Raw genomic sequence first — 27,660 nt, 5'->3', positions numbered from 1 at the left:
GCGGGGGGGAGGCGCCGCAGGCAGGAGGCCCTCCCCAGCCCCTCCGCCGCGCCCCACGCATGCACAGCTGTTGAGGAGCCGGGTCGCTTTAAAAGGGGCTGCCCTGGGCCAGCCCCGCCTGGCAGCGTCAGAGCCTGTGCGGCGCGGCAGAGTGCAGCCAGCCGGAGCTGGGGCTGGCCGCGCAATGAGCTGCTGGGGCTGCCCGGCCGCCGCGCCCCCCATGGCCCTGCTCCTGCTGCTGAGTCTCTTGCAGCCCGCCTTGCCCCTCTCCGGGCCCGAGACGCGCAGCAGCTCGGTGCTGCTGGACCCCGCCTCCGGCCAGCTGCAGATCGTCCAGGGCTGGCACCCTGCAGCCGTCGCCTGGGCCAATCTCACCGACCGGATCCAAGACACCGGGTAGGTGCGGTCCCGCGTGGGGCTGGGGGTGCTAGGTCCCCATCCTGGGCCCGAGTCTGCTGCTCCTTCCCCTGCGCAGTGTGATGCCGGGGCGAGCTCAGACTTGGCAGCTGGGAGCAAGCCGGGGCTGGGGGCCAGGGTCGGGTGACTCCGTGCTGCGGGGCTGGGGTAGCTGGTTCCTCTGGCCCTTTTCCAGTCCGAGCTCGCGACATCAGCCAGCAAGCTCGGGCCGTCCTCCCGTCCCCCTTTCGCTTCTGCTTTTTCGGTAACATGGCCCTGCCTGCAGGCGAGGGTTCATCCCACTGCTGTCGCAGCGGGCTGTTGGCGCCTGCTCCCAGACCGCAGCCAGGGCCTTTTGTCCTAGACCCAGCGGCCCCACGTGCCTGTGATTTCACTTTCTCCTGCGGTCAGTGCACCCACTTGTTGCCAGGCCTCTTGCACATTGCTGATGCGAGGAGAAATCCCCTCTTGCCAGGGAAGGAGGAGTCTAGCATCTGTGCCACTCCACCTCTGAGCTCAATGAGGGTATCTCCACCTCGCACCCGGGATGATGCTTTCCAAGGTAGGCAGGGTAGATGCGCACTAGCTGCTCTGCAGCCAGGACGCTAACAATAGCAGTGTGGCTGTAGTGAGGAAGGTGGTGGCTTGGACTAGCTGCAAGGAGGGTGGGATTAAGGTTTTGAGGGGCCTACGACTAATGGGAGGGAAGGGCCTTAGTATTAATTACATATGACTTCATAATTTTATTTTTTTTTTGCAATCAGACACTTAGTTTTATGCAGATATGTATATAGATAACACCTTTCTTCTACATAAAACAATTGTATTCCCACTTAACTGTGGCACAGTCATGAAAGATCTCATCAAGACTGACAGTTTCATTCTAAGTGCTCAAGAAGGGCAAAGCACTGAGATGCTCTTGACTGGTGGTAGAGGACATTTTGACCTTTTCTAGAAGAGAAAAGGATTATTATTAGTGACAAAGACAGCTATAATGTAGTTTCAACTTTTGGGAAACATTCTGTCACATTGGATACACAATGATAACTCAGTATAGCTAAATAGGTAAGCTTTTGTCCTCTTTTCTCTCTATATCTGAGAGTGATATGAATCCAACAAATTGCAGACATTTTTTAGTAAAATCTAACTGGGAGATGATATAGGTACTTCAGACACACAGACTTGATAAAACTCTGGGCCCTTTGCTGGGGTTGGAGGGGGGAGGGGACTCTAGCTGCCACATTAACCAAAGCCACTTGGTGGTAGCCAGAGAGCTGGGAAGGGTGTGTGTGTGTGTGTGGGGGGGGGGGGGGATCTGCTACACCAGGGCTACTCAGCACACCACCCACGGCACATTTGTTTGTGGCCCATGTGCAGTTTGGGTTTACGCAGGGGCTCAACACACAGCCCACAGGAGCCAAAACAAAAAAACTAGTCAAAAATGGTCTTCTGTTGATGTACATTTTAGTAGTTAAATTCCTGGACGGTCATTTCTCATTAAAAATGCTGTTGTATGGGTGGAAATCAGGTAAATATTGCATTTTTTTAAGTATCAGCAGAACTGACTTAAATGGGGCCTGGGTTTAGTGCAGTCTTTCCTTAATCTTTATATTCATACCCTGAAAGAAGATATTTGCATATATTATTCAAAGACAATCAAGTTGCAAGTTGCGGCCCTGGGTGTGTGCTGTGAGTATCTTTGTGGCCCTCGGGGCTTCCAAAGTGGAGTAGCTCTGTATGACAGTCTCCTGTCTATAGCCAGTAGCTAAATGCATTTCCTCTGTATTCATTAGCTCTTCCACAATTAGAATCATAGGACTGGAATGGATCTCTAGAGGTTATCTAGTCCAGCCTCTTACTCTTTCAGCTTTTGAATGAGAGAGACAAAACATAGCCATCTGCTGTTGTGTTCTCCGCCCCCGTCAACAAAAAGGCTTCATTGAAATCAACATCGCAAAAGAACCCTCAGATTTGGATAGGGTTTGTTTACTAGGCTGGTGCAGAATGAAGGATCAAGCAGACAGACCTTGCTTCTTCTGCCCTTAAGAGTATTCAAGTGGGGAGGGGAAGAGTGAGTGAGATTCTGCTTATCCAGGTGTGAAAAAGCAAACGGGACCTGAATCTATTATTGAGCAAAGATCTGTTCTTCCAGATCGTGGCCTGAAGTCAATAAGGCTTCAAAAACGTAACAGTCCCCAGGACTCAGCCTTTATTCTCATTCCCATCTCAAATCAGTCATTCCATGCTTACCTGGCATTTTCCACTTGGGAAAGAAGTTGAAGTTGGGGTAGAAACAAGACTTAACTTCTGGTTTCGTTCCAAAACCTGAAAGCTAAATAAACCTGAGATGAAAGTGAGACACTGCACCAGTGCACTGGGTTGCACTAAGAGCCAGCTGGGGCATTCCGCTGCAGGAGTGGGGGCGGGGAGGAGGTGCTCCCAGCTGGGTGCCTGGAGCTTCCCTGCAAGCTGCTGTGCTAAGCAGCCCGCAGGTGAGAAGGGTTGGCTGGGGGTGCACCCCACTCCAGTCCAGGACTGCCTGAGCTGCCTTTCCCCCAGGACCACGTAGGAGGGGCAGAAGACTCCCTTCTCCCCCATTTCTACAGACGCTACCTGTTGCTTGCTGTTCCATTTCCATCTGTCAGGGAGTGAGAGGGAGGTGCTTCTAAACCACAGGGAGCTGCTTTGCCTTGTCTGTCTTGCTGTCAGGAGGACTTCTCGTTCCAGCAGAGCTATGTGAACCACCTCATTTCCTCTCCTTCACCTGGCTGGGTCCTGCCTGAGCAGGAGGGCCTGGAGAGCCTAAGTCTATAGTCTTATTATTAGCCTAATGGTTAATCCAGCCCTGGCTGCATGTACAGTCCCTTGTTCCTGGTTGATCCTTGAACTATGTACTGACGCTGGTCCAAGATGCTGCCTACGCCATTGCATCTACGCTGCTATCTGCAGTGCTGTAGCTGGCGCACAGCTGGCCCATGGCTGTCTACTTGTACACTGCAAGGTGGGTATATCTTCCGTGCAAGCACTTTGCAGCCAGGCTTGGGTGTGCGCATCTCTGCATTGCTCATGGAAGGGATGCTCTCAAGTGGCTCTGCCTCATGTTTACACTAGCAAAAGGGGTGCACATATAGTAAAGCTTATACTACACTTACAGTAAAGCTTTATATTTGCTGCCCATCATTGTGGTATCTGAGCACGTACCATTTGGGCCTGAAGCCCCACACTGCCAAGTCTGTACAATTACATGTTAAGACAGTCGTGTCCTGAAAAGGTTATAGTCTAGAATAGTGGTTCTCAGTTGGGTGTGTGCGCACAGGGGGTACATAAACACCTCTCGATATTGCCCTAGTTTTACAACAAACTAAATAAACAGCACAAGTGAAGTCAGTATAAACTAAAATTTCATGCAGCCAATTACTTGTTTGTTCCGCTCTATATATGATACACTGAAATGTAAGTACAATATTTCTGTACCAATTGATCTAGTTCCTATGGATATGATAAAAATGAGAGCATTTTTTTCAAGAATAGTGCGCTGGGACTTTTCTGTGGTTTTTTTTTTTTTTTTTTTTTTTTTAAGCAAGTAGCTTTTAGATGAAGTGAAACTTGAAGACAAATTAGGGGCACAGTTGTCTGGAAAGGTTGAGAGCCACTGGACTAAATTAATAGTCTGAAAGGAATGGGGTAAAATCAAAATGCACTCCTGATTATGTTGATTTTAAAATTGAAGCTACTTTCACTTTTGTCTTCAACTTGAAATAACAGATCACAGGAAAGAACCAGCCACCTCCTTGGAACAATTGTTCTCAAACTCTGGTTCTGTTTAGGCCAGCATTAGACCCTTGTTGCTGTGTCATGCCTCTTAATCAGGAAGCCTCTTTCATTTCTGTGCCCGATCATCTGGCAGGCAAAATGATCTAGTAACATCCTAGCCTGCTGTCAACAAGTAACAGATCGTAGGACTGTCTTGACCTGACTTGCCTTCCAGTGAGTGAGCCTGGCTGCCCCATGTTTTGGGTGAGCATTCCTCATAGGACACTAAGGCTATGTCTACATTGCCCCCATTTTGCACAAACAATATGCAAATGAGGTGAAGGGTGAAAGAGCGCCGTGCCTCATTTGCATAATTAATGAGGCTCTCTTTTTGTGCAAGAGGCTTTTACGGAAAAAGAAGCCATCTACAAAGCTCCTTTTTGTGCAAAAACCCCCTCTTGCACAAGAGCCATTCTTCCTGAAAAAAAATGTGGAAAAACGGCTCTTGCTCGAGGGGGGTTTTGCGCAAAAGAGGCAGCTAATTAATTATGCAAATGAAGCACGGCAATATTCCACACTGCACTTCATTTGTATAAGTTTTTCCGGAAGAAGGCTACAGTGTAGCTGTAGCCTAAGGCTATGTCTATACTCGCGGCTTCTTGCACGAGAAATACGCAAATGAGGCTAAGCGTGGAATATCGCCGAGCAAGAAAAACCTTCTTGCGCAATGCCGTTATTCTTGAAAATAATTGGCATTGTGCAAGAGGGTTTTCTCTAGCGTGAGAAGGAGCGGTGTAGATAGCTCCTTCTGGCGCAAGAGCCTCTTCTGAGAAAATGGCGGCTCATTAGGTATGCAAATAAGGCTCAGCGATAGTCCTAGTCTCATAGACTTTAAGGTCAGAAGGGACCATTATGATCATCTAGTCTGACCCCCTGCACAGTGCAGGCCACAAAATCTCACCCACCCCTCCTAGAATAATCCTCTCACCTATATCTCAGATATTGAAGCCTTCAAATACTTTGAAGACCCCAAGATGCAGAGAATCCTCCAGCTGTGATCTGTACCCCATGCTACAGAGGAAGGCGAAAAACCTCCAGGGCCTCTGCCAATCTACCCTGGAGGAAAATTCCTTCCCAACCCCAAATATGGCGATCAGCTAAACCCTGAGCATGTGGGCAAGACTCACCAGCCAGACACCCAGAAAGTTCTCTATAGTAACTCCTATCATCCCTCCATTGACCTATTTCCCACTGATAATGAATGGTCAATTAGTTACCAAGATCCTGTTATCTCATCAAACCATCCCCTTCATAAACCCATCTAGTTTAATCTTGAAACCAGATAAATCTTTTGCCCCCACTACTTCCCTTGGAAGGCCGTTCCAGAACTTCACTCCTCTAATGGTTAGAAACCTTCGTCTAATCTCAAGTCTAAACTTCTTACTAGCCAGCTTATATCCATTTGTTCTTGTGTCCACATTGGTATTAAACTTAAATAATTCCTCTCCCTCCATGGTATTTATCCCTCTAATATATTTAAAAAGTGCAATCATGTCCCCCCTCAGCCTTCTTTTGGTTAAAGTAAACAAGCCAAGCTCCTTGAGTCTCCTTTCATAAGACAGGTTTTCCATTCCTCTGATCATCCTAGTGGCCCTTCTTTGTACCTGTTCCAGTTTGAATTCATCCTTCTTAAACATGGGAGACCAGAACTGCACACAGTATTCCAAATGGGGTCTCACCAATGCCTTGTATAATGGCACTAACACCTCCTTATTTCTACTGGAAATACCTCGCCTAATACATCCCAAGATCGTATTAGCCTTTTTCACGGCCATGTCACAATGGCGGCTCATAGTCATTCTATAATCAACCAGGACTCCGAGGTCCTTCTCCTCCTCCGTTACTTCCAACTGATGTGTCCCCATCTTATAACTAAAATTCTTGTTGTTAATCCCTAAATGCATAACCTTACACTTCTCACTATTAAATTTCATCCTATTGCTATCACTCCAATTTACAAGATCATCCAGATCTTCCTGTATGATATCCCGATCCTTTTCTGAATTGGCAATAGCTCCCAATTTTGTCATCCGTAAATTTTATTAGGACACTTCCACTTTTGGTGCCAAGATCAGCAATAAAAAGATTAAATAAAATTGGCCCCAAAACTGATCCCTGAGGAACTCCGCTAGTAACCTTCCTCCAACCTGACAGTTCACCTTTCAGTATGACCCGCTGTAGTCTCCCCTTTAACCAGTTGCTTATCCACCTCTCAACTTTCATATTAATCCCGATCTTTTCCAATTTAACCAATAATTCCCCATGTGTTACTGTATCAAATGCCTTACTAAAGTCGAGCTAGATTAGATCCACTGCATTTCCTTTATCTAAAAAACCTGTTACTTTCTCAAAAAAGGAGATCAGGTTGGTTTGGCACGATCTACCTTTTGTAAAACCATATTGTAATTTGTCCCAATTGCCATTAGCCTCAATGGCTCTAACTACTTTCTCCTTCAAAATTTTTTCCAGGATCTTACATACTACAGATGTCAAACTAACAGGCCTATAGTTAACCGGGTCGCTTTTTTTCCTTTTCTTAAAAATTGGAACTATATTAGCAATTCTCCAGTCAAATGGTGCAACCCCTGAGTTTAGAGATTTATTAAAAAATTTTGCTAATGGACTTGCAAGTTCATGTGCCAGTTCCTTTAATATTCTTGGATGAAGATTATCTGGGCCCCCCGATTTACTCCCATTAAGCTGTTCAAGTTTGGCTTTTACCTCGGATATGGTAATATATACCTCCTTATCCTTAGTCCCATTTGTTAACTTACCATTATCCCTAAGCTCTTCATTAGCCTCATTAAAGACTGAAGCAAAGTATTTGTTCAAATATTGGGCCATTCCTAGATTATCCTTAACCTCCACTCCATCCTTAGTAATTAGCGGTCCTACTTCTTTTTTTGTTTTTTTTCCTGCCCCCATATTCAATGCTTAGCCTCATTTGCGTATTTCTCGTGCAAGAAGCCACGAGTGTAGACATTGCCAATAACAATGAAGGGGCAGAAGGGACTTTTATTGTCCAGACTGCTGCTTTACCAGATGCACACTGTGACTCTGCTCACTTAGGCTATGTGACTGGGGTGAGAGGTTGCTTTGGATCAGACTTAACGTGTTGGTTAGCTACCTCTCCCAGGTTCAAAGCTGGCCTAGACAGTAACAAATAACTGCGTTTTACTGGCTCATCACACGGCTGCCATAGGAGGCATTTCCCTAAACTCTGTGCAGCAGAAATAGTTACGCTTCTTCATTCACATGTGAAGAACAACCCTTCCGTAACTTAGCAGAGGAGGCTTATTTCAGATTTAAGGAAAACCATCTCTTTAGGAGAGAGAACAGTGCTACCCCCAAGCACTCAGAAATTCTGTCCAGCCCTCTAAAAATCACAATTTTTTTTTTAACCAATAACTCTACAGTTTGTCTTGAGGCTGTTGTACTTTCAACCTTTTCTCTGCAACTGAGAGCTGGAATCCACCTTTTTAAAATAAAATTAAAAGCGGATTCTCATGGGACCACATTGGTGTGGGAACTTGGACTTAATAAAAAGCGCCCAGCATCATGTGAGCTGACCTCACTGCGATGTGTTGCTCCCTCTGGAGCAGTCTACTGTGCTCAGTGGCAGCTGCCTCCTGGCAACAGATGCTTTGCTGTGTGTAGACGTGATGGTGACATACCTAGGTCTGTTGGAAGGGGGTGGTTTGGCTGCTGGTTCTGGTTGGAAGTATGGCCTGCAGGCCTGACTTGCTTTGTGAGCTCAGTCAAGCCGCTTCGGAGTACCAGCACTGGAGGAGTTAAGCTGTATTTAGCACTCTGAAATACTTACCACAATACCCTTCCGGGGATGCCTTTGAGTTACCCCTCATGGGATCTTGCTCCATTATCAGGTGGGTCCTATAGAGAGGTGACCCTGGAACCAGTGGGGGAAAGCTCTCACTGCCAAAGCCTTGGCCATATCTTTCCAGGGGCTTTCAGTCTCCAGGGCAATCAAGCTGGCACCAGTGTTGTTTCTCTTATAAATCAATAACTCTCCTTGCCCGTGAGTGGGATGATTAGCCAGCTGCAAGGGGGCAGGGCTGTTATCTTGGTGCGACTATCTGGCTGCTTGCTGGTGCCCTCCTGTGCTGACCTTGAGTTTTGCTTACTGATTTCAGCAAGGCTGAGTAGAGGTGTGGGCTCCTGGGCTGTCCTGTAAGCAGGGCTCAGCAGGAGGCAGCTGGGAATGGCTGTTTTCTCCTGAGTGAATGTGTTAGGTTTTTTAAAAAAAAAAAAAAACTCTGGTGTTCAGTGATTCTATGGAAAGATCCAAATGCTGCTGGCTGGTGGGTTTTGTTTGCTGATGGTGTACAATCCGCCCAAGACCTGACTGTGGGATGGAGAACAGGGCTACAAAGGGATGCCACTTAGCCAGCTGCCAATGGCCTTGTCCTCTTTGTATCTCTCCCTCCCCTTCCAAATTACATGCTCTCTGTCCACTTCTCTTCTCCACATTCTCCCCCCCCCCCCTCCTTCTGGGCTTTGGGACTGGGGGTTGAATTAGCAAAGGTGTGGGCAAGTGCACTGTGTATAATGGGCCTGTCCAGAGAGACCCTGGCCAGAGCTCAAGGGCAGTGGAAGGGCTGGTACAGCCACAGAGATGGGACCCGTGCTGGGCCCCCCAAAGCTGTGCAACAGCCGGACGGGGGAGCCAGCTCCTGCAGGGCAGCACCGTGGCCGGCCCAAACCAAGGGGAGCGCCAATGTCACCGCTGCAGCTTTACCGCGCAGGGGGCCCAAACTTCCCCAGGTCACAAGCGGAGTGACCCTGCTCAGTTTGCTCTCGGCGGGGGGAGAGATGTGGTGTAGTGGGGGTGCTGTCCGCTCTGTAACCTAGGGTCCCCCTGTGCTGAGAGGTGTGATTCCCACTGACTCATCCGCATGTGGGGATGTAGTGTCAGTACCTTGCTGGTTGCGGTACTTGGGCTGTGGATGACCCCTACTGGCCTCTGCCATGAGCACTGCCCAGCAGGTGGGCTGCCTAAGTCAGGTAGACAAAGACCCAACTGGTCAGATGGGTTAAGGGAAGCAAGAGAACTAAGAACGTGAGTGGTCGGGAGAAGGGACAGTTGCTGGTTGGCAAACATAAAGGGAACAGCCTGAGCTGAAGGGCTAGGGTGATGGATCCCTAACCCAAGGGGTCTGAGGCCTCTGAGTCCTGGCTCCTGTAACCACATCATGTCTACACTGGGCTGTATCCTGGAGAAGCAATAAACTCTCTATTCTACTGGCTGGTGGAGTCTGTTCTTGCTGCAGACTGGGTGCAGGATCGGGGGTATCTGACTTGGCATCGCAGCCCGTCTGGATACCATGGAAATGCCAATTCCTATGTAAGGGATGATAATTATGCAGGCCCTTTAAGGGGGAGCAAAAGCTTGTCTGGTCCTTCCCCTCCTCTCCTCCCCCCATCATCTTCATTTTGCTCCCGATTCCTTCCTTATGGAGGAAGACCCCCTCCCTATGGCTGTAGTGCGTGTCTAGCCCTGGCGGCAGAGTGCTGGAGGAGTCTTGGCAGCAGCTCCAGACAAGGCACACCAGAAGCAAAACATAGAGGAGCCTAGAGAGTGGTTTGTTTTGTCCCAGAGCTGGAGACTTTATCTGAAGGCCGCTTAAAATAAAATAAAATACACAGACGCTGTGCCCAGGAGGGCATGGCTAGGGGGCTGCACAGGGAGTTGGCGTTGTGTGGGTTCCAGTGGCATCTATTTCTTGTTCATTCAGTGGCCTCTTTGTTTGGTCAGGTGGGCCTTTCTGGAACTGGCTACCAGTGAGAAGTACAATGACAGTCTGCAGGCCTACGCTGCGGGACTGGCTGAAGCGGCTGTATCCGAGCAGGTAAATGGTGGCACATGGCAGGGGTTGGTTAGACCCATAGAGTTGGAAGCTCTGCTCGGGTTGGTCTGCAAGGCTCTCTCCTGTTCCAGTCCCAGGTTCCCCAGCCTTGCTATGCCTCTGCCCTTTAGTCTGCACAGAGGTCTGGTTCAGTCCATTCCTGGCCTTCTCCTATCAGATGGCCAGTGGTGCCAAAAGCTTGTGGGCCACTTGCGCCCAGTGGGGGTGAGGCTAAGGTTCTCACGCTTGTTTTCACGGTGAGCTAAGCGTGGCTTAGACTGAAGTCTGGAAAACCCGATGTGGCTGGATTGCCTCTCTGCACTCCTCAGTTGCCTTCTGCCCCATGTGGCTGGTTCCTAGCTCTCTAGCCAGCCCACAGGAGATGCTTTGGTGACAAGAATGTGGCTTCATGCAGCGGTGATGGAAAATGAGCCCCTCAAGGATATTAAGTGGATGAAAAGGAGGTGAGCAGGTCTGCCTGTTCCAGTGTTCTCCTATTCTTCCCCCAGCTCATCTACATGCACTGGATGAACACTATGGTGGGCTATTGTGGCCCCTTCAAATACCAGACTGACTACTGTGAGAAGCTGAAGAGCTACATAGAGACCAATCTGGCCTGGATGGAGACGCAGATAGAGAAAGGAGATGCTCCTGAGTACTGGTACCAGGTTGGTTTGTGCTGCTAAGGGGTGGGCCGTACTGTGCATTTGTATGGGTGTGTTGGTCACTGTGGGGGGGGAAAGGGCAGTTTCCTTGGGTCCGGGGCTGGAGTCTGGGAGGCCAGTTCCCATTATGCTCCTCCAGGAGCTCTAGACCAGGTACCTACCGGTGAAAATCTGGGTGTTCCATGACTTTAAGTAGAAAGGGGAGCCAGGAACTGGAAGTTACTTGGTGCCATCAGCTTTAAAATTGGCTTGCTGCCCACCTGTGTCCATTAACGTTCCCCTGGATCTTTAACCAAGCGCAGGATTGACGTTAATCCTGGTTGTCTTGCCCACATTCCAGCTGGGGTGGCTAGATCCGGCCTTCATAACTCTCCCCTCTCTGCAGCGTTAGCTGGCAAAGTTCTTCCTGCAGGACTCTGTGTAGGCAATGTGGACTGAGTAGTTCTGTACATGCACCGGAATGGGCTTCAGGGGTGAGCCATAGAGAGCCTGAATTGTCACGGAGAGCTCACATGGCTGAGCAGAACCTTCATAGTGATGCAGGACAGCACTCAGCGTGACCGTAGGAGTTTGCAGAATTCCAGGACTTGAGGTTCAGGGGGTCCAGCTTGCAGGCTGAGCATGTGTCAAGCAGTCAAACATGGAGCGGGATGCCCTTCCAAAACCCTTTAGAACTGTCCCTCTCTTTAGACTCCCTTTTCCAGTTCTTGTTGCAGCTCTTCCTTCTGCCCTCCCCACGTGACTCTCAGACCCCAGATGGCTCGCTAGTCTGTGTGAACGTGGGTTTTGCAGTATGCTTGTCCCTCCCTTGACAGGTGCGCCTGGCTCTGCTGCAGCTGAAGGGCCTTGAGGACAGTTATAACGGACGAGTGGCTTTCCCCACTGGACGATTCTCAGTGGCCCCCTTTGGGTTCCTGTAAGTCTCTTTGGGCATGAGGGTGGATGATTGGCCAGAACCCTTTTAGCTGATGTCAGGATCAAAGGGGCTGGAGAGAGGAGGTGGGTGTTAGCCTGATATGTGCTTGGCAGTTACAGTTCACTGGCAGCTGTAGGGAGGAGCTGGGCCTGCATTCCATATGTAGGCAGTGAGGGGAAGATGTTGGCTTTATGGAGTCATTATTCTCCTCATGCTAGAGGGGAAACTGAGGCACAGAGATGTGCTGTAACTTGAGTCAGCGGTGGGAGTAGAACCAGGAGCTCTGACTCTGCTGTGATGGCACCCCATCACATGCTCTTGTTACTGGTCCTGTTTGGGCATGACTTGTTGCTGTATCCCTGTCTCTTCAGGAAAGGCCCTGTCTTCCTGCTCTACACCCCCTCGCCCCCAACTTCATCTGCTTAGCTTGCTGCCAGCCAATATGCATGGCTCTCGTTGGCTCTGCAGAGCTAAGGTCATTGAGGAGAACAGGCTAGATTTGCTTCTACCTCCCAGCGGGCAGTATGGGTTCTTATTGCTCTTTCCCATTCCTCAGTTTTCCCATTCCTCAGTTTTCCCATCTATAAACCAGGGAGTGGAGTAGTTTCCTCCCAAGGTCCTGAGAACTGCTTGTTAATGTTTGCATGATGCCTTGATGACTTCACATTGGGCTGTTGGCCCAAAGGACAGGACCTCACATTTTAATTGTAGTACTGAAGCTTCTTGGACTGGGGGTAGGACGAGTCCAGGCAGAAATAGTCTATTTATACCCACACAGCAGAGTAGACTGACAGATCCCAAATTTACGTGAATACTCTCCTAGCCTTGGGCTCTACTAGTGAGCTGTGACTACCCTGCCCCTGTGCTGCGCTGCTGGGTCTGGTGCTGGCTGTGCCAGTCTCCTTGCTTTATTTTGCCCTGGGGTTGAGGTGAGGCCTGACTCTCTGGAGCAGAAGCAATACCCTGTGCCTGTATTTGCTGCAGACTACAGTTCTATGGCCATTGCTCGGGCTTGCACCTTCCCCATAGTGTGATATGGGAGTCCTGTGTGCCAGGACCAGGAGGGCAGAGTTCTCTGCTTCCTCCGCCCCAGAGTGTGGGCGTAACTTGGAGTATCCTGCAGCAAGCCTTCAGCCATGGAGAGGGCCAGTGGCTCAAGGGTTGTCTCTGCTCTGGCAAATCCAGGGGCTTCTGGCTATGCTGCCGCAGTCCCATGTGTCTTTCTCTTCTCCCCCCAAGCTTGTTCCAGCTGGGTGGTGACCTGGAGGATCTGGAGTCTGCCTTGAACAAAAGTGGAAGAGAGCGCTCCCTGGGCTCAGGGTCTTGTTCCGCTCTCCTCAAGCTGCTGCCGGGGAACCAGGAGCTCTTGGTCTCCCACGACACCTGGAACACTTACCAGTCCATGCTGCGCATCATCAAGAAGTACACGCTGCCCTTCCGGACCTCAGCCCAGAGTACGTAAGGCAGGCAGGGGGCCTGGGAGATTGGTGCTCCTGAGTAGGGGCCAGAGGAAGGGAAGAAGTGAAGGCAGGACGAAGGCGTGGAAAGACAGCAGCAGAAAGCACTGTATCTGCCTACCAGGAAGCAGGATTGTTGGCTGTCCATGGGAAGGATGAGAGGGGTAGCTAACAGAATGGTGCTTCTAGAGACCACATAGATGCAGTGTAAGTTTCCCCGCTTCTTATGCGAAGAGAAGGGTCCCACCAGAGCCAGCCCAAGGTACAGGCCAACCGGGCTACTGGGGCGCGCAAATGGCTCAGGCCAGCCCTGGGTCCCACTCCCCTTGCCGCAGACCTTGCCACAATTGTAGGGCTGCTTTTTGCTCTGGGAAGCTGGTAGGACCCATCTCTGGAGGTGACGTGGCATGGCATCTGCATCCCTGATAGCTCCTGTGGTCTGCTCCTTCAGGTGATGCTGTCATCTCTGGGCACGTCCAGACATTCTCATCCTACCCCGGCACCATCTTCTCGGGAGATGACTTCTACATCTTGAGCAGTGGCTTGGTGAGCAGCTGCTGCCTGGATCCTCCTCCCCTGCCTCCCTCCCCCATGCTCCAGCTGTCCCTGGGTTTTGCTCGATAGGGATAGAGCCTCCTGCCCCACTGCTGCTCTGGGACTCGAAGGGGTTGTACACATCCAGGCCCTTGGTTACTGTCTACACCAGGCATCCTGTAAGCTTCGGGCTGAAAGCCAGATCTCCCTCTGTATGAACTGGCCTAGTACTGCACCCTTCACATGGGCAGTGGGGCTGGTTTCCCCTCTGGCTCTGCCTGTGTCATGCACCTGCCCCATTTGCCCAGGTCCAGGCTCTTAGGTCACATTCACTGTTACCTCCATTCTGCTTCTTGTAGGTGACTTTGGAAACCACCATTGGGAACAGCAATGCTGCCTTATGGAAATACATCCATCCAGAAGAAAGTGTCCTAGAATGGTTAAGAAATATAGTGGCAAACCGGCTAGCCAGGAGTGGGGCCGAGTGGGCTGCCATTTTCCAGCAGTTCAACAGTGGCACGTAAGTTGAGTTGCAGTCATTCTGTCATGTCCTCTCCCTCCCTGGCAGCCATGGATTGGAATGAGGTGAAACTTCCAGGTTATTGCCTAGAAGTTTAATCACGCAGGAAGATCTAACCTCTCCTGATGTTGGATTATTGCACAAGGTGGTTCGTGGTGATGGCATGATATTGTGGGAGTCTTGACATGCCTTGGCTATGTGGTGTCGCATGGTGTGAGTATGCTAAGTTCTGCTGCATTGCATGATAATATGGTGCTGAGACCAAGAAGCACATTTTAGAAGCTTTATGGCTGGTATGTGTGTGCTCCACTGCTGGGTGGAATTATTACTGATCGTCACTGTCATTGTTTCTATTACTCTAATGCCTACACGACAACCTAGATCATGTGCTGCATGTACGCAACAGACAGCCCTTGCTGTGAAGAATGTACAAGTAAAGAGCCAGGATAGATCAAGGGTAGAGGAGAGGCACAGAGCACAGACTGTTCAGTTGTGTGTCATAGGACTTGTACTGCTAAGGGAGTCTCTCCTTTTATGTAGATTGAAGGGGTTACTGGTTTTGAATTCTGTCTTTGTTGGTTGCTGCTTTGAAAATCTGTCTCTGTGAGGTAGTCTAGAATGGGGATATAAAATCGTGTTTTATTGGTTAACAAGTTAAATGTAGTGTTAAATGCTCTGTTTAACTTAGTAAAGATCTTCAGTGGGGCTGGAGAAAAGCCCTTGCTTATCGCAAGTGAGGTTGCTCCAGACGGGGAATCTTGGAGGGGGAGCACTGCATGGGGGGGCCAGTGAACTGTTCCCAGGTACTGGAACTGTTAACCATTTACCCGTTAAGGGTGATGCTTACCAGGTCACCTGGCTAGTCTTTGTCCTTATTCTGGACTAGGGATGTGAATCAGGATATCCTAGGGCATCATGGATTTGTAATAAAAATGGAGTCTGTTGCATTTGTCACTAGGCAGTTTGCTTGGCTTGCAGAGACATCTGCAATGCTGCAGTCATTGCCTACAGAACAGCTCCTTTTGATTTCTCCGCAGCTCTTCTCTGAAACCAGCCCCAAATGACGTACTGACCTGGCATGGCAAGGGTGGGGGGAGAAGTGGGGACAGACAAAATGCCACTGACTGTGTTCAGTTTGTTCCTCATTATGGTGTCCACTGCAGTCACGTGAGAGTTGCTTTCACTGCAGCCAAATGGGGATCCTTTAGACAGAAGCATCCGAATGCCCATCCTGGGTCAGACCCATGGTCCATACAACTCAGTATCTTAGGATAGTTCCCCATACTGATATTAGGGGATTGCCTGGGGCCAGCAGCAGGGGGTCAGGCCTGGAGCCAAGGGAAGCCAAGCAACTCAACAGCCTGCTCTGTTCTGCCACACTTTTCTCAGCTAGGACGCTCTACTTCGCCGCAGCAGTGGGAAGGGGCGCACCAGAAGGCGGGGGCCATGGGACAGCCCTACCGGTATCCGTGCCAGACTGTGCAGAGGGCATGATCCATCCCCTGTCATTCAGTGCCAGCTACTGGCAGACTGAGTTTAGGGAACCTGGAGCAATGGGATGTGCCCTTGTCTAACAGCCTGTGTGTGTGGTTTAAACCCAGTTATACTTTGAGACTCCCCACACATCCTAGCAATGTGTTCTGCAGGTTGTCTGTATGCTTATTAACAGTAATCACCAAAGAGTGTACAGTAGTTATTTTGAATAGCCACATGGTGGCAGCATTAGTACACCAGCACTATTCATAGAATCCTAGGGCTGGAAGAGATCTCTGGAGATTACTGAGTCCAACCCCCTGTCTAAAGCAGGACTAATCCCAACTATTACTTGAGATTTACCAACATGGCCTAAGGCATTCAACCTTCTTCCTCCTCCCTCTTCTCCTCTCCCCGCCCCCCCCCCCCCCCCCCCCCGGTCTCCCCATCTCTTGCCCAGGTACAACAACCAGTGGATGATTGTGGATTATAACACCTTCCTGCCAGGCAAAGTTGGCCTCCATCATGGGGTGCTCACGGTGCTGGAGCAGATCCCGTAAGTGTCTTAGAAGGGAATATTGGGCTGTGATATTACCAAGCTGCAAGCTTGTTCCTTCTCCCAACCCTCCTCTGAGAGTGGTAGGATGACTCCTGGCTTACACCATCATGTTGACTGACTCAGACTGCCCCTGTAACTCGGAGAGGAGGTCACCGTCCTTTGTCTGATGCTGAGGCTTCAGCCCTGGGGTTTCTGATAATGGCAGTCTGCCTGCTTCCCCCTAGGCTAGCCAGCTGCTCCTGCTGGGTTTTTGTTCTAGGTCACCGTTCTAGGCACTGATCAACTGCAGAAGCCCTGCTAAGTCAGAGGGTCTTGGGGGAGCCTGTTGAGTCTGGGGCAGCTGCCCATCAAAGCTGGGTCTGTATGCTCCTTGAGGAGCTGGCTGGCCAATACTCTGCCACCCTGACTCTTGGTTATCCAAGGTAGAGGCTGCACTCCTGCATTCCCAGCATGCACTCTGCTTCCTGGCTTGTGTTCTGATCTATCATGACATGACTTGTTCTCTCTGTCTCTCTCTCTCTCTCAGGGGGCTGGTGGTCGTGGCTGACAAAACAGAAGAGTTGTACCAGAAGGGATACTGGGCCAGTTACAATGTGCCGTAAGAAGCGCTGCTTCTCTCTCCATCCCAATCCCCAGTTTAGGGCACCTTGCTCCAGGAAGGATGTCAGCTGGGTGTAAGGAGCAGGCATCTAACCTCTCTTGGGCTTATGAGCAGTATTCTCTGCTCCCAGCCAGCTGAGGCTGGGAATGCTGTACTCTCAGGGAGCTGTGCAACCTGGTCTCAGAAGGGCAGCACTCTGCTAATAAGAGGGACTCCACCTTTAATTGCTGTCTGGGGGAGGGAGGTGAAGGAGTAGTCAACTAGATGATTAACCAATAAGCCTAGGCTTATCGTTTAATCTAGTCGACTATTCGCATCCTCCCTTCCCCCCCCATTGCTGCCTCTCTAATGGAGGCAGCAAAGTGGGGGAATGAAGCTGGAGCTGGCTTAAAAGCTAGTTCTGCCCCCAACTACACAAAGCAGCCTCCGTCCGTGGCAAGCCTGGGCCCACCGAAGACCAAGGCTGGTCTGCGGCAGCAGCCCCTGCCTGCAGGGAGCTCTGACCTTCCCCTGCAGACAGACTGCTGCCATCCCACACTGCTGCCTCTGTATCCGAAGCAGCAGAGTAGGGTGGCAGGCAGCCAGTCTGTGAGGGGAGCTGGTTTTTAAGATGGCTCCTCTTGCTGACTAGCTCCTTCCTGGCTCCTTTTAGTTCTGCCTGTGGAATGGCAGGGGGCTCCCCAGGAGCGGGCTGGCGTGCGCTGGCTGCTGGTCCCGCCCCCAGGGACTGGAGAATAGTTGAGTAACCGATAAGAATCATGCCGTTAGTTGACTGTTCTATGACCCGCTGTCTAACATCCCTAGTCTGGGGGTTGGTATGCAGTGGGGTTGGCAGCTGGGCCACAACCGGGTGGAAATGCCCCTTTAGAACAAGCCTTGCTCTGGCAGGCTCTTCTAGTGACGCCTTGTGAAGAGGGCCTCAAAGAGCTTCAGAGCCTGTGACTTCTCCTCATGACCCTCTTGAGGTGGGGGAGAGCTGTTATCCCCCTTCTGTTGATGGGGAAACTGGGGTGCACAGGCAAGAGCTTGGCCCTAGATGACACTAAGTCAGGGATAGAGCAGGGAATTGAATCTCCAAGCCATAGGCTAGTGCTCTAACCAATTGGCCATCCCTTACCTTCCCCCATCCCACTGGAATCTGGCCTGGCAGGGGTGAGATTCTCTGTGGCAGCGTATTAAAAACAGGAGGTGTCCCTGTTTGACTTGTGTGGTACTCTGTCCCCTGCTCCCTAGATACTTTGAGGAGATCTTCAATGTCAGTGGCCAGCTGGAGCTGGTGAAGAAATACGGAGACTGGTTCACTTATGACAAGAACCCCCGGGCCCTGATCTTCAGGCGCAATCAGACACTCGTCCGGGACATGGACTCCATGATCCAGCTCATGAGGTGAGGGATTCTCTGGAGGGAGTGGAGCTCAGCAGTGTTTTATCCTAGGAGGGCATATGGCTTGTGGAACAGGCAGACCTCGAGATACAAGAGCTCCGTGCCCTTGTCATGGGGAGAAGGGCACAGACAGGGTGTCGAGATGAGTGTGGAGGCGGAGTTTAGGGGCTCTTTGGCGGGATGCCACTTAGCCTGATGTTGACAAGGCAGCACAGCTACGTGGAACAAGGGAGCCTCCTAGGAGCTGATGTACCGTCCTTGCCTCTTGTCACAGCAGTGCTCGTCATGATACCAGGAGCACAGGAGCTGTTCTCCAAGAGGCCAGCCTCTCCTGGGTGTCGGGCTGAGGGACAGCTGGGGCAGATGCAGTTGCACTGGGAGATGGGCCCAGAGAGCCAAATCAAGAGCCCTCTAATTGTTCAGGTGTTTGGGGTTTCTTGAGGTTTGTCTCTTAACTGCCATGCCAATCATTCAGCACTTTGTCAGCCCCGGCAGGGTGATCCGTTTCTCTGTGCGCCCATCCTGCTGAGTCTCACCTCAGTGTAGATCCCACCTTTGGAGCTCTGGCCTGTTGGGGCTCCAGGACTCTGATCTGATGTGCACAGAAGAAAGCCAGACTCCGCAAAGGCAGTATTGGCCTTCATGGCTCTGGCTCTGTGGCAGCTGCTTGATCGATGAGTGCAGTGGAAGAACCTGGACAGACCAGAATAGCTCCTCTCCTTCCCCAAGTCAAACCCAGCCTAGGGTGCATCCCCCCCCCCCCCAACTGGTTGTTGGCATGAGCTCCATACCTGTACCTGCCAGGACCCACCTCTCCTCCCCTGGGCTGCCTCCATTGAACATATTTGTGCTGCCTCTCAGGTTCAACAACTTCCTGAAGGACCCACTGTCCCGGTGCCAGGGCTGCGACCCGCCCCAGAACGCGGAGAATGCCATTGCCGCCAGGTCGGACCTGAACCCCGCCAACGGGACCTACCCGTTTGCTGCACTGCGCCAGCGATCACATGGGGGCACCGACATGAAGGTGAGGGGTCTGAGGTGGTGGTAGTAATAGAGAGGGAGTTAGGAATGGAGGGGAATCTGATGGGTTAGCAAAGGGGTGGGCAATAACTTTTGATGGGAAGGGCCATTGTAGTGTGGAACAAGCACCCTTAGGGGTACTCAAGAGAAGTCTGAGGGGTACAACACAACTGAAACTTGGCTATAACTGAATTTTTGTTCTAAGTTCTACAGTATTTTAGGTTTTATTTTTTTTTGTACTTTTTACACCTAAAAATTTCATTGCCCGCCCGGCTACGATTAAGTTGTTTAAACAAATGTGCTGCAATGGTAGAAGAAAATTTTGTCTGAAAACTGTAGGTACTGAGGGTACTTATAATTTTATTTTTAAAAGGGGTACTTTATTTATTAAAAAAAAAAAAGTTGAGAAACACTGGTTCACAGAAGCACACATGGCCTGCTGAGGTGGGGCAGGCAGCGAGCTTGGCTGCAGCTCCCAATGGGCTGTGGGCCAGATTTGGCAGCTTATCCAGCCTGTAGACTGTATTTTGCTTGCGCTGTGTTAGGCTTCTTCCCCAGCAGGAAGAGGTGCTACTGCAGCCTCGGCCCACAGAGCAGCTTTTCTGGCTCTGGATCCAGAAGTTCTAGGTTTGATGCCTGCTGCTGACAATGTTTTACTGAGGGGCAGGGACAGAGGTGACTGGTTGAAGGGCCATCTGTCACGTGACAGCCTTCTTCCCTCCCTACCTCCCGCCTGGCTTTGCCCTCTTCCCCCATCCCCTGCTGGTGTCCCCTAAGTGTCTACTCTGGGCATGGCATTACAAATAATGTGTACACATGTGCACTTGCATGTTGCCTTTCCACCTGTTTCCACTGGTCCTGTGCCCTCCGGCAGCCAGAGGCTGTCCAGCAGAGTGTGTGACCGGGGATGTTCCTGCTGACTTTGCGGAGTTTTCTCTCCCTAGATCACATCCTACGTGATGGCCAAGGGCTACAGCCTGATTGCTGCCAGTGGGCCTACCTGGGATGAAGTCCCCCCTTTCCAGTGGAGCACCTCTCCCTACAGCAACCTAGTGCACATGGGGCACCCTGACCTCTGGAAGTTTCCTCCCATCAAGATCTTGTGGGACTGAAATAGAGACTGGATCCCCTAGGGTGTGAGGCCAAGTTGGCTGGCAGACAGGTGCTGATGGTGTCTCCTTGTCTGCTTCAGGAGGGTGGGTGGGACTGCTTCATCCCAGCTGCCTTTTTCCTGAGATAAGGAAAGAATGCGTCTGTGTCTGTGTGCAGGGGTGGGAGGCAGAGGAGACAGCACAGTGACTTTGGGTACCATGGAGCTACTGCATCAAATTCAGCCCTGGTGAAAGTTCAGCAAAGCTGATGGCCATTGCACCTGCTTCTGCCAAGCCTTGATTTGGCCCAGGGGATGTAGCTTATCACATTGAGCTTGCAAAACTGGCTTCTTGCTCTCTGCACAAACTGACACTCTCCAGAAGCCAGGGGATGCCCCCCTCCTTTCCTGACCCATTGGTGGTTCAGTCCCTGGCTCCTTGAGGGCTCCCCACTTGGGAACTCACCTCCAAAGACCAGAGCTGCCACACATCCCACTCGGAGGAGCTGCCCTGCCAGGATGGCGAAGCTGGGTCCCCTGTGGGCTGCCAACTCGTGTGCTGGCCCTGAGAAGTGGGTCAGTCCCCTATGTGAACTCTGGGAGTGGCGCATGGGAGGGGTCACTCTTGTGCTTGAGAGCCGCTCTCGCGGAGTGTAGTGCAGAAAGGCAGGTTTGCCTCATCCCCTAATCTTCCCAGCTGGGGCTTGGTGTGCTGTCCCCGCTGGCATCTGCCAGCCCCGGAAGATCCCAGGCAGAGCATCCTCCGAGGGGTGGGAAGACTGCCCCAGCCCTCTGCCGCTATTACTCTGCCACACCTCTCTGCACGCCAGTGCTCACGGATGATCGTGGCTATTTACCAGTGCTGCCTTTGAATCATGCACTGCAATGTGATGCCTCTATGGCTCAGGTGATGGCCTCAGCCGTTGCTTCCCGTCCAAAGCAAAAGCAGTCTTAGTCTGAAATCTGTCTGCCCTTGTTCCTGTTGTGCCCACTGCCTCCCTCAGCCTGGCCCTACATGGCCCCACAGCTGTGTGGCTTGTGCAAGGTGAACATAAGAATGGCCATGCTGGGTCAGACTGAAGGTCCATCCAGCCCAGCACCCTGTCTGTCCACAGTAGGCAATGCCAGGTGCCCCAGAGGGAATGGACACAATAGGTTATGATCAAGCGATCTCCCTCCTGCCATCCATCTCCACCCTCTGACAAACAGAGACTAGGGACACCATTCCTTACCCATCCTGGCTAATCGCCATTAATGGACTTAACCTCCATGAATTTATCTAGTTCTCTTTTAAACCCTGTTCTAGTCCTAGCCTTCACAGCCTCCTCAGGCAAGGAGTTCCACAGATTGACCTGGGCAGAACCTACTTCTCTTTAACAGGACCCAGACTCCCTTGGAGCCTGGATCAGGTACTCTCTCAGCAGGAGGCATTATCCCCCCATGGCTTAGCTGCCTGCTGGGCCCGATGGGGGCTGCAGGATGGGGCTTGTTCTGTGCTCCGCTGCAAACCAAGGCATTCTGGGCTTGGGCAAGTGGCATTAAAATAGCTAATTGGTTTAGCTTGAGTAACAAAACTTGCTCTGTTGTTTCTTGCTTGGCTCTGGGGGTGAGAGAAGGCTGGTTGGGGTTTCAGCTTGTGTGTGAAAATTCCTAGATTAAGGCCCAAAGGGACCCTTATGCTCATGCAGTCTGACTTCTGTGTTACACAGACCCGAGCATGTTGCCTGGCTCAAAGCCCATAACTTCTGGATGAGCTTGTGTATGGGGTGCAGCAGATCCCTGGTTGGGTCACTTTTCCAGCTAGCAGCACGGGCTCCTTGGTGCTGTCTGCTACTTCCTCCTTCACGCCCCCCTAGCCCTTCCTGGTGTGCACCCAAACTTGGATCACTCAGTCTCTGCCCAGAGCTCTGGTGCTCATAGTTGGCTGCAGCCATAAAAGCAGCATTTCTGCCCAACTTTGGTCTGTCGGTCTGCAAGCAGGATGGGAGAGGGGGTGGAAAGCTGAGGGAATCCCTTTCTCAGCTGCTAGTGCATGAGATGAGTGAGCCTGTCTGGGCGTTTGGGGATACCCATACAGAGATCTGGGAGGTGCGTGGCCTAGGTAACCCCTCGTGTAGGCTCGGTTCCATGCTGGCAGCAGATGAACTCTTTTAGCTGATTGCCACCTGAGTGTGGTTGTAGAACCAGGGCCAGAGCTTGGTACAGCCATGAGATGTGTGGAGGCCACTGTGACTAGGCCTTAATCCAGACCTGTAGCAAAGACCCTTATTTGTGCTGTGCATCTCCTGGTACTGCTTTGAAGAACAACAAGGAGTGCCCTAGGGCTAGTGCATTAGTCTGCAGCCTACAGACCTGCATTCAGTTCCCTATTCCAGCACACACTTCCTATGTGGCCTTGGGCAAGCGAGGCAGCTGCTCTGTGCCTGTTTCTCCATCTGTACTACCCCTTCAGAACCACCCCTTCAGAGTTACTTATCTTCAATCCACCCTGGACTGCTCAAGTGTTCAGTGAGACTAAGTGCCAGAGCTAGAGAGATAGTAGCGGAGTCCGCTAGTGATATCTCTAGTGGTCATAAAATATTTGCAGAGTCTCATGCCCTCCTCTGGCAGGGACATAACAGTTCAGTTTATTCATTGGGAATAATTAGCTAAAGTTTGAAGTGTCAAGAAGGTGCCCTCTGGCCCCACAGAGGGCAGAGAATTTTTTGGGGGTGCCTTACACTGATCTTTCCCTCTGTCTGATTAGCTTTCCCCTCTGCATTGGAGTAAAAGCAAAAAGTTGGAGTGGCAACATTTTTTTTTATACCTGTCAGAATCCCCCAGAGCTCAGGCAGAGTCTCTCTATAAAGTCAGTCCATGCTACAGAAACCACATCCTCCAAATCTCTTCTTAGGCAAGGCCTGTGAGGTCTTTGCCATCATCTTTCTAGGCATAGGAATGTAAGAAGAGCAGTGACATTAATACATTTGACTAGTTCCTGTTGGTGAAAGAGACCAGTTTTAGAGCTTATGCAGTGCATAGGATGCATTCCCAAAACAGCTATGTGGGTCTCAAAAGCTTGTCTCTTTCACCACTGGAAGCTGGTCCAATACAAGATGTGGCTTCACCAACTTGTAGCTCATCCTGGGTCCAATATGGCTACAACAGTCAGTGTAACATCATTCTGCTGGGATAGGCTAGACTAGATAGGCCTAATGCACTATGAGCAAGAGGTGCTGCTCCAGTTGGCCAGGCCGACTAGTTAACCGGTTATCTGGTAAGCATGCTGTTAAGACTAATACTTACCAGGTAACCAGTTAAACTTGTACATTCCTGTTAGGACTGAACATCAGGCCTAGCCTATTCCCAGCACTGGTATTTTTGTGGCAGGCGATTCCAGGCCTCTGCAGATGACTGGTGGCGAAGCCCAAAGAAATCCCCACTTTCCAAATCTCCCCCTTCCCCTCCCAGATCCAGCCCAGAGCCTTGTGCCTTTCTAAAGTCCCGGCCTCCTACCTCAAACCCTACCAAGGCCTTAGCTGATTTACCAGTGCAGTGGTTTCCAATGCTGGCAGCCCGCAATGCTACTCTTGTAGAAAAGCGGGGCCACTCGTTTTCCGCGGCAGCTTCTTGTTTTAAACAAAACCTGTTTTTGTGACCGAATAAACACGTTAGTGAAATATTTGCATTTTGGTAGAATTTTTGCAGCACTTTGGGGGGGGGGGAACGGCATGTGGATTTGATTGGGGAGACTTAAGGGTGATTCTAGGTGGGGTTTTTTGGTCTTGTCAAATCAGTTTTTCTGAAACTCAAAAGTTTGTACAGGAAATGGAAATATTTCCAGGGGGCTTTCAAAACTGAAAAATTTTCATTGGCCAGTTAAAAAGTGGAGGGGTTTTTTTTTTTTCCATTTTGTCAAAATAACTTGCATTTTCTGCCTTTCTTTATTTCCCAGCTTTCAGTGGTCTCCCTTCAGTCATCCCTTCTGGCTTAGTCGGCAAGTGAAGGACATGCTGCTGCGAGAGCACTGTTCAGACATTGTCAGGGTCGTGGAATCTTTTTAGGGCCAGGGAGCTGCTGATCCCCAGAAAAATCAATCAGGGGCAGCAAACGTGAGAAGGGAGGGGCAAACATCTCACCAAAAACAAATCCTCATGGATGTGGCTCCCACCTGAGGAAGACACTCCCTACATTCTCCTTGCACACCAGAGTCTAGGGGCCCCAGGATAGTAGATCTTATGCCCTCCAATGCTCTGGGGGGCCAAAAATGAGGGGTTTCATGTGGGAGGGAACTGCTATGCAGCAGGCTTTGGGTGTTGGGTCTGGGAGGGAGGGTGCAGGTAGGGTTGCCAGATGGTTTCAACAAAAATACCGGCCACACTTGACACTAAGATCACAGTCTACATGACATCTTACTTAGAAAATACCAGACCTATATATAGTCTCATTTATATTTTCTCAAGTTGTTTCTGCAACAGGAAGCTCAAATACTGGACTGTCCGGGTCAAAGCTGGACTCCTGGTAACCCAAGGTGCAGGAGTGGAGTGGGGTGTTTGGGGTCTAGGCAGGAAGAGGGCTGCAGGGCTAGAATGCTAGCCTCACTGCCGCATGCTGGGGGGATGGGGATTCCTGAGCATTGAGGGCCCAGATCCAGGCAAACTGGGGGCTGGATATGGTCCCCAGATTGTATGTTTCCCCACCCTGGACATGCAGCCATAGTGGCCAGCCTGTGACCCTTGTGAGTTGGTTTGCTGAGCAATAGTCAGTGTTAACCGTGTGGGGTGTTTTTTCCTTCAAAGCTGCAATGTTTGAATAAGCCCTGTTTGAATAAGGCAGGTGCAGGTGCTACCCAGCTGCACCTTCTCCCACTGCTTCCCCATTACTCCCAGCTCACACTACAGTTGCTTGTGTTGCACTTGCTCAGCATTGCAGGGCTGGAAGCCTGATGCATTGCAGGGGAAGAGGGTGAGTGATTCTTTCTGCTGCTGGGTGGTGGGAGCTGCTCCTTGCTCAGGTACCTCCCGCTCTCACCCAGGCTAATGCAAGAGAGGTGAGCAAGGAGGAGAAGCTGAGAACCAGTTGGTTCCTGTGCCCTGATTGTTTGCCCCAGTGCAACCTTGAGGCTACTCAAATTGGCTCTGCCTTTTGCCAACTGGCTGCGGCTTCCTTGGGCTCTCATGCCAGCTGGGGCAGCCAGAGAGCAGCCCCTTGCACAAACATCTTAGGTCTTGCAACAAGGGAGGTACAAGAGCCCCTGAGGACTGTTTTACATGGGGGAGGAGGGCAGGGTGAAGATAAAAATCCAACTTCCCTTTGCATCACTTGTGCAGCACACAGTGCAGATTAACTACTGCCCAGTTATAGACTATGGCCCCTTGACCTTCAGGCAGACTAAGGGTATGTCTACACTGGCAGATTTACAGGGTGGCTCAGAGAGCTGCAGGGAAACTGCTTTGCGGAGGGTTCAGAATAGTTGGGGCAGCTGCTGTGGACAGGACAGTCCCTCATATAGATCTTAGGGGTTCAAGATCAGGGTGTCTTAGGGGATTGCCTGGGGTGGGATGGCCACAGGGTTCAGGCCCCCCTGCACTCACTGCAAGAAGCAGAGTGATGTGGCAGCTTGGTCTGCTCCACAACCATCTCCCAGTTGGGTCGCTCCCCGTAACCCTGGTGGGAAGCAGAATGCCCTGGCCTGCTCCATTCCCCCTGAGCCCTTATGTGGCTCAAGGGAGGTGCTCTGCTTTCCACCACCTCAGTGAAGCAGCGCAAACCAACCCTTCCCAGGAGGTGGCGGTGGAATGGAGCAGGCCACTGGGTCACTCTGGCTCCTATTTCAGTGAGGGTGATTGCAGCCGTAATCGTCTGCCTCATGTTGCTGGAGAGTGGGGGTTTTGGAGAGGGGATCAATGGGGCAGAAGAAGGCAGAAAAGAAGTGGGAAGGGAGTGGAGCAGGGATAGGGTAAGAGGGTGCCCCTCCACCCCTGGGTCCATACTACTCCTTGGGATGGCGGAGCACATGCTGTCTTATACAGTTAGAAAGTGGCAGGAAACAGCCTGTCCTGGGAGAAGGGGCAACCCTGATATCAGCCCCCTACCTCCCTCCCTCTGCACAGCTGTGGGTGCATCTCACTCCCACACACTGGTGCCTGCCTCTGTGCTCAACAGCAGGAGCCCTCTGCCCAGCAGGGCTTGCTGTGTCCCAGAGCAGATCAGCAGAGCCTGTAGCTGTCAGAAATACAGCTTCGAAAGGGTCTATGCACGTGCCTCCAATAGCTGAGTGGCCACTTGGGGGGTTGTGGGAGATTTCCGAAGTCCGGTTACACAGAAAACAGTTGACGTGTTTATACTGGCACCCTGGTGCTCTAACCACTGCACAGACAGTTCTATGCCTCTTGTGGAGGTGGTTTTCTGAGAGCCCTGCAAACTGGTGTTTGTGTCAACTAAGTGCCTTGCCAGCATGGACGTGGCGGTTTTAACTTGCCAGTGTAGACAAGGCCTTACAGGATAAAATCCTATTACTGCTGATTGCTAACAGAGCTTTTCCCTTCATCAAGTGGCAGGGCCCTGTGCTTGAATCCAGAATCTTTCTTACTCAAACCCCCTACAGATAAAAGTTGTTAAATTTCCACAGCAGAGAGGAAGGATGATCCAGGGGTTAAGATATGAGTGACCTGGCTCCATTTCTTCCTCTGCCACAGACTTTCAGTATGACCTCAGGCAAATCTTTTATCTCTGTGCCACAGAGCTCCTTGTGTACCGGGGTTAACAGCCTGGCCCTGCTTCACAGGGGTGTTGTGAGGCACTCAGATTCTCCAATAGAAGAGGCCAGTTAAAATAATGAGGTGGTGATAGTGGGGCAGCCTCACTGAAAATGGCCATGCAGTTCTGTCTGAAATCAAATGAGACACACAGCTTTATAGAAATACGGATTTTTTTTTTAAGTGCAAATACAGGCAGTCCCCGGGTTACATACAAGATAGGGACTGTAGGTTTGTTCTTAAGTTGAATTTGTATGTAAGACGGAACTGGCGTCCAGATTCAGCCGCTGCTGAAACTGAACAGTGGCTGACTACAGGAAGCCCGAGGCAGAGTTGCTCTGCCCTGGGCTTCCTGGAATCAGCCGCTGATCAGTTTCAACAGCGGCTGAATTTGGACGCCTGGGACAGAGCAGCTGGGGTGCTGCCGGGTAGGTCCCCGCAGCGCCGTACCTCAGCGCTGCAGGGACCAACCCGGCAGCACCCCAGCTGCTCTACCCCAGGTGTTCCCAAGTCAGCCGCTGCTGAAACTGATCAGCGGCTGATTCCAGGAAGCCCGGGGCAGAGCAACTCTGCCTCGGGCTTGCTGTAGTCAGCCGCTGGTCAGTTTCAGCAGTGGCTGACTTAGGGACGCC

At 51.1% G+C, this 27,660-nt stretch overlaps 1 protein-coding gene across 1 annotated transcript; it reads left to right on the top strand.

Moving 5' to 3' along the window:
- Positions 1–69: 69 nt before the first annotated feature.
- Positions 70–24,183, top strand: PLBD2 (phospholipase B domain containing 2). The gene is made up of 12 exons (XM_075898205.1): positions 70–396; positions 9,983–10,076; positions 10,583–10,741; positions 11,554–11,654; positions 12,894–13,108; positions 13,563–13,657; positions 14,005–14,165; positions 16,099–16,194; positions 16,724–16,795; positions 18,032–18,184; positions 19,043–19,205; positions 20,146–24,183. The coding sequence occupies exons 1-12, from the start codon at positions 185–187 to the stop codon at positions 20,311–20,313; spliced, it is 1,689 nt and encodes a 562-aa protein (XP_075754320.1). The 5' UTR covers positions 70–184; the 3' UTR covers positions 20,314–24,183.
- Positions 24,184–27,660: the final 3,477 nt, after the last annotated feature.

This window comes from Pelodiscus sinensis, chromosome 15 (assembly GCF_049634645.1).
Source record: "Pelodiscus sinensis isolate JC-2024 chromosome 15, ASM4963464v1, whole genome shotgun sequence".
In the NCBI taxonomy this organism is placed as follows: domain Eukaryota; kingdom Metazoa; phylum Chordata; order Testudines; family Trionychidae; genus Pelodiscus; species Pelodiscus sinensis.
Note: the sequence above shows the minus strand (reverse complement) of the source record. Positions and strands in the feature narration are given on the sequence as shown.

What these genes read in the sequence shown, in the direction of transcription:
- PLBD2 (XM_075898205.1), top strand. Translation starts at nt 185, where the DNA reads ATGAGCTGCTGGGGCTGCCCGGCCGCCGCGCCCCCCATGGCCCTGCTC. An exon ending in GACCGGATCCAAGACACCGG is followed by an intron (nt 397 to 9,982) that starts GTAGGTGCGGTC and finishes TTGTTTGGTCAG; the next exon opens with GTGGGCCTTTCTGGAACTGG. An exon ending in CAGCAGTTCAACAGTGGCAC is followed by an intron (nt 14,166 to 16,098) that starts GTAAGTTGAGTT and finishes TCTCTTGCCCAG; the next exon opens with GTACAACAACCAGTGGATGA.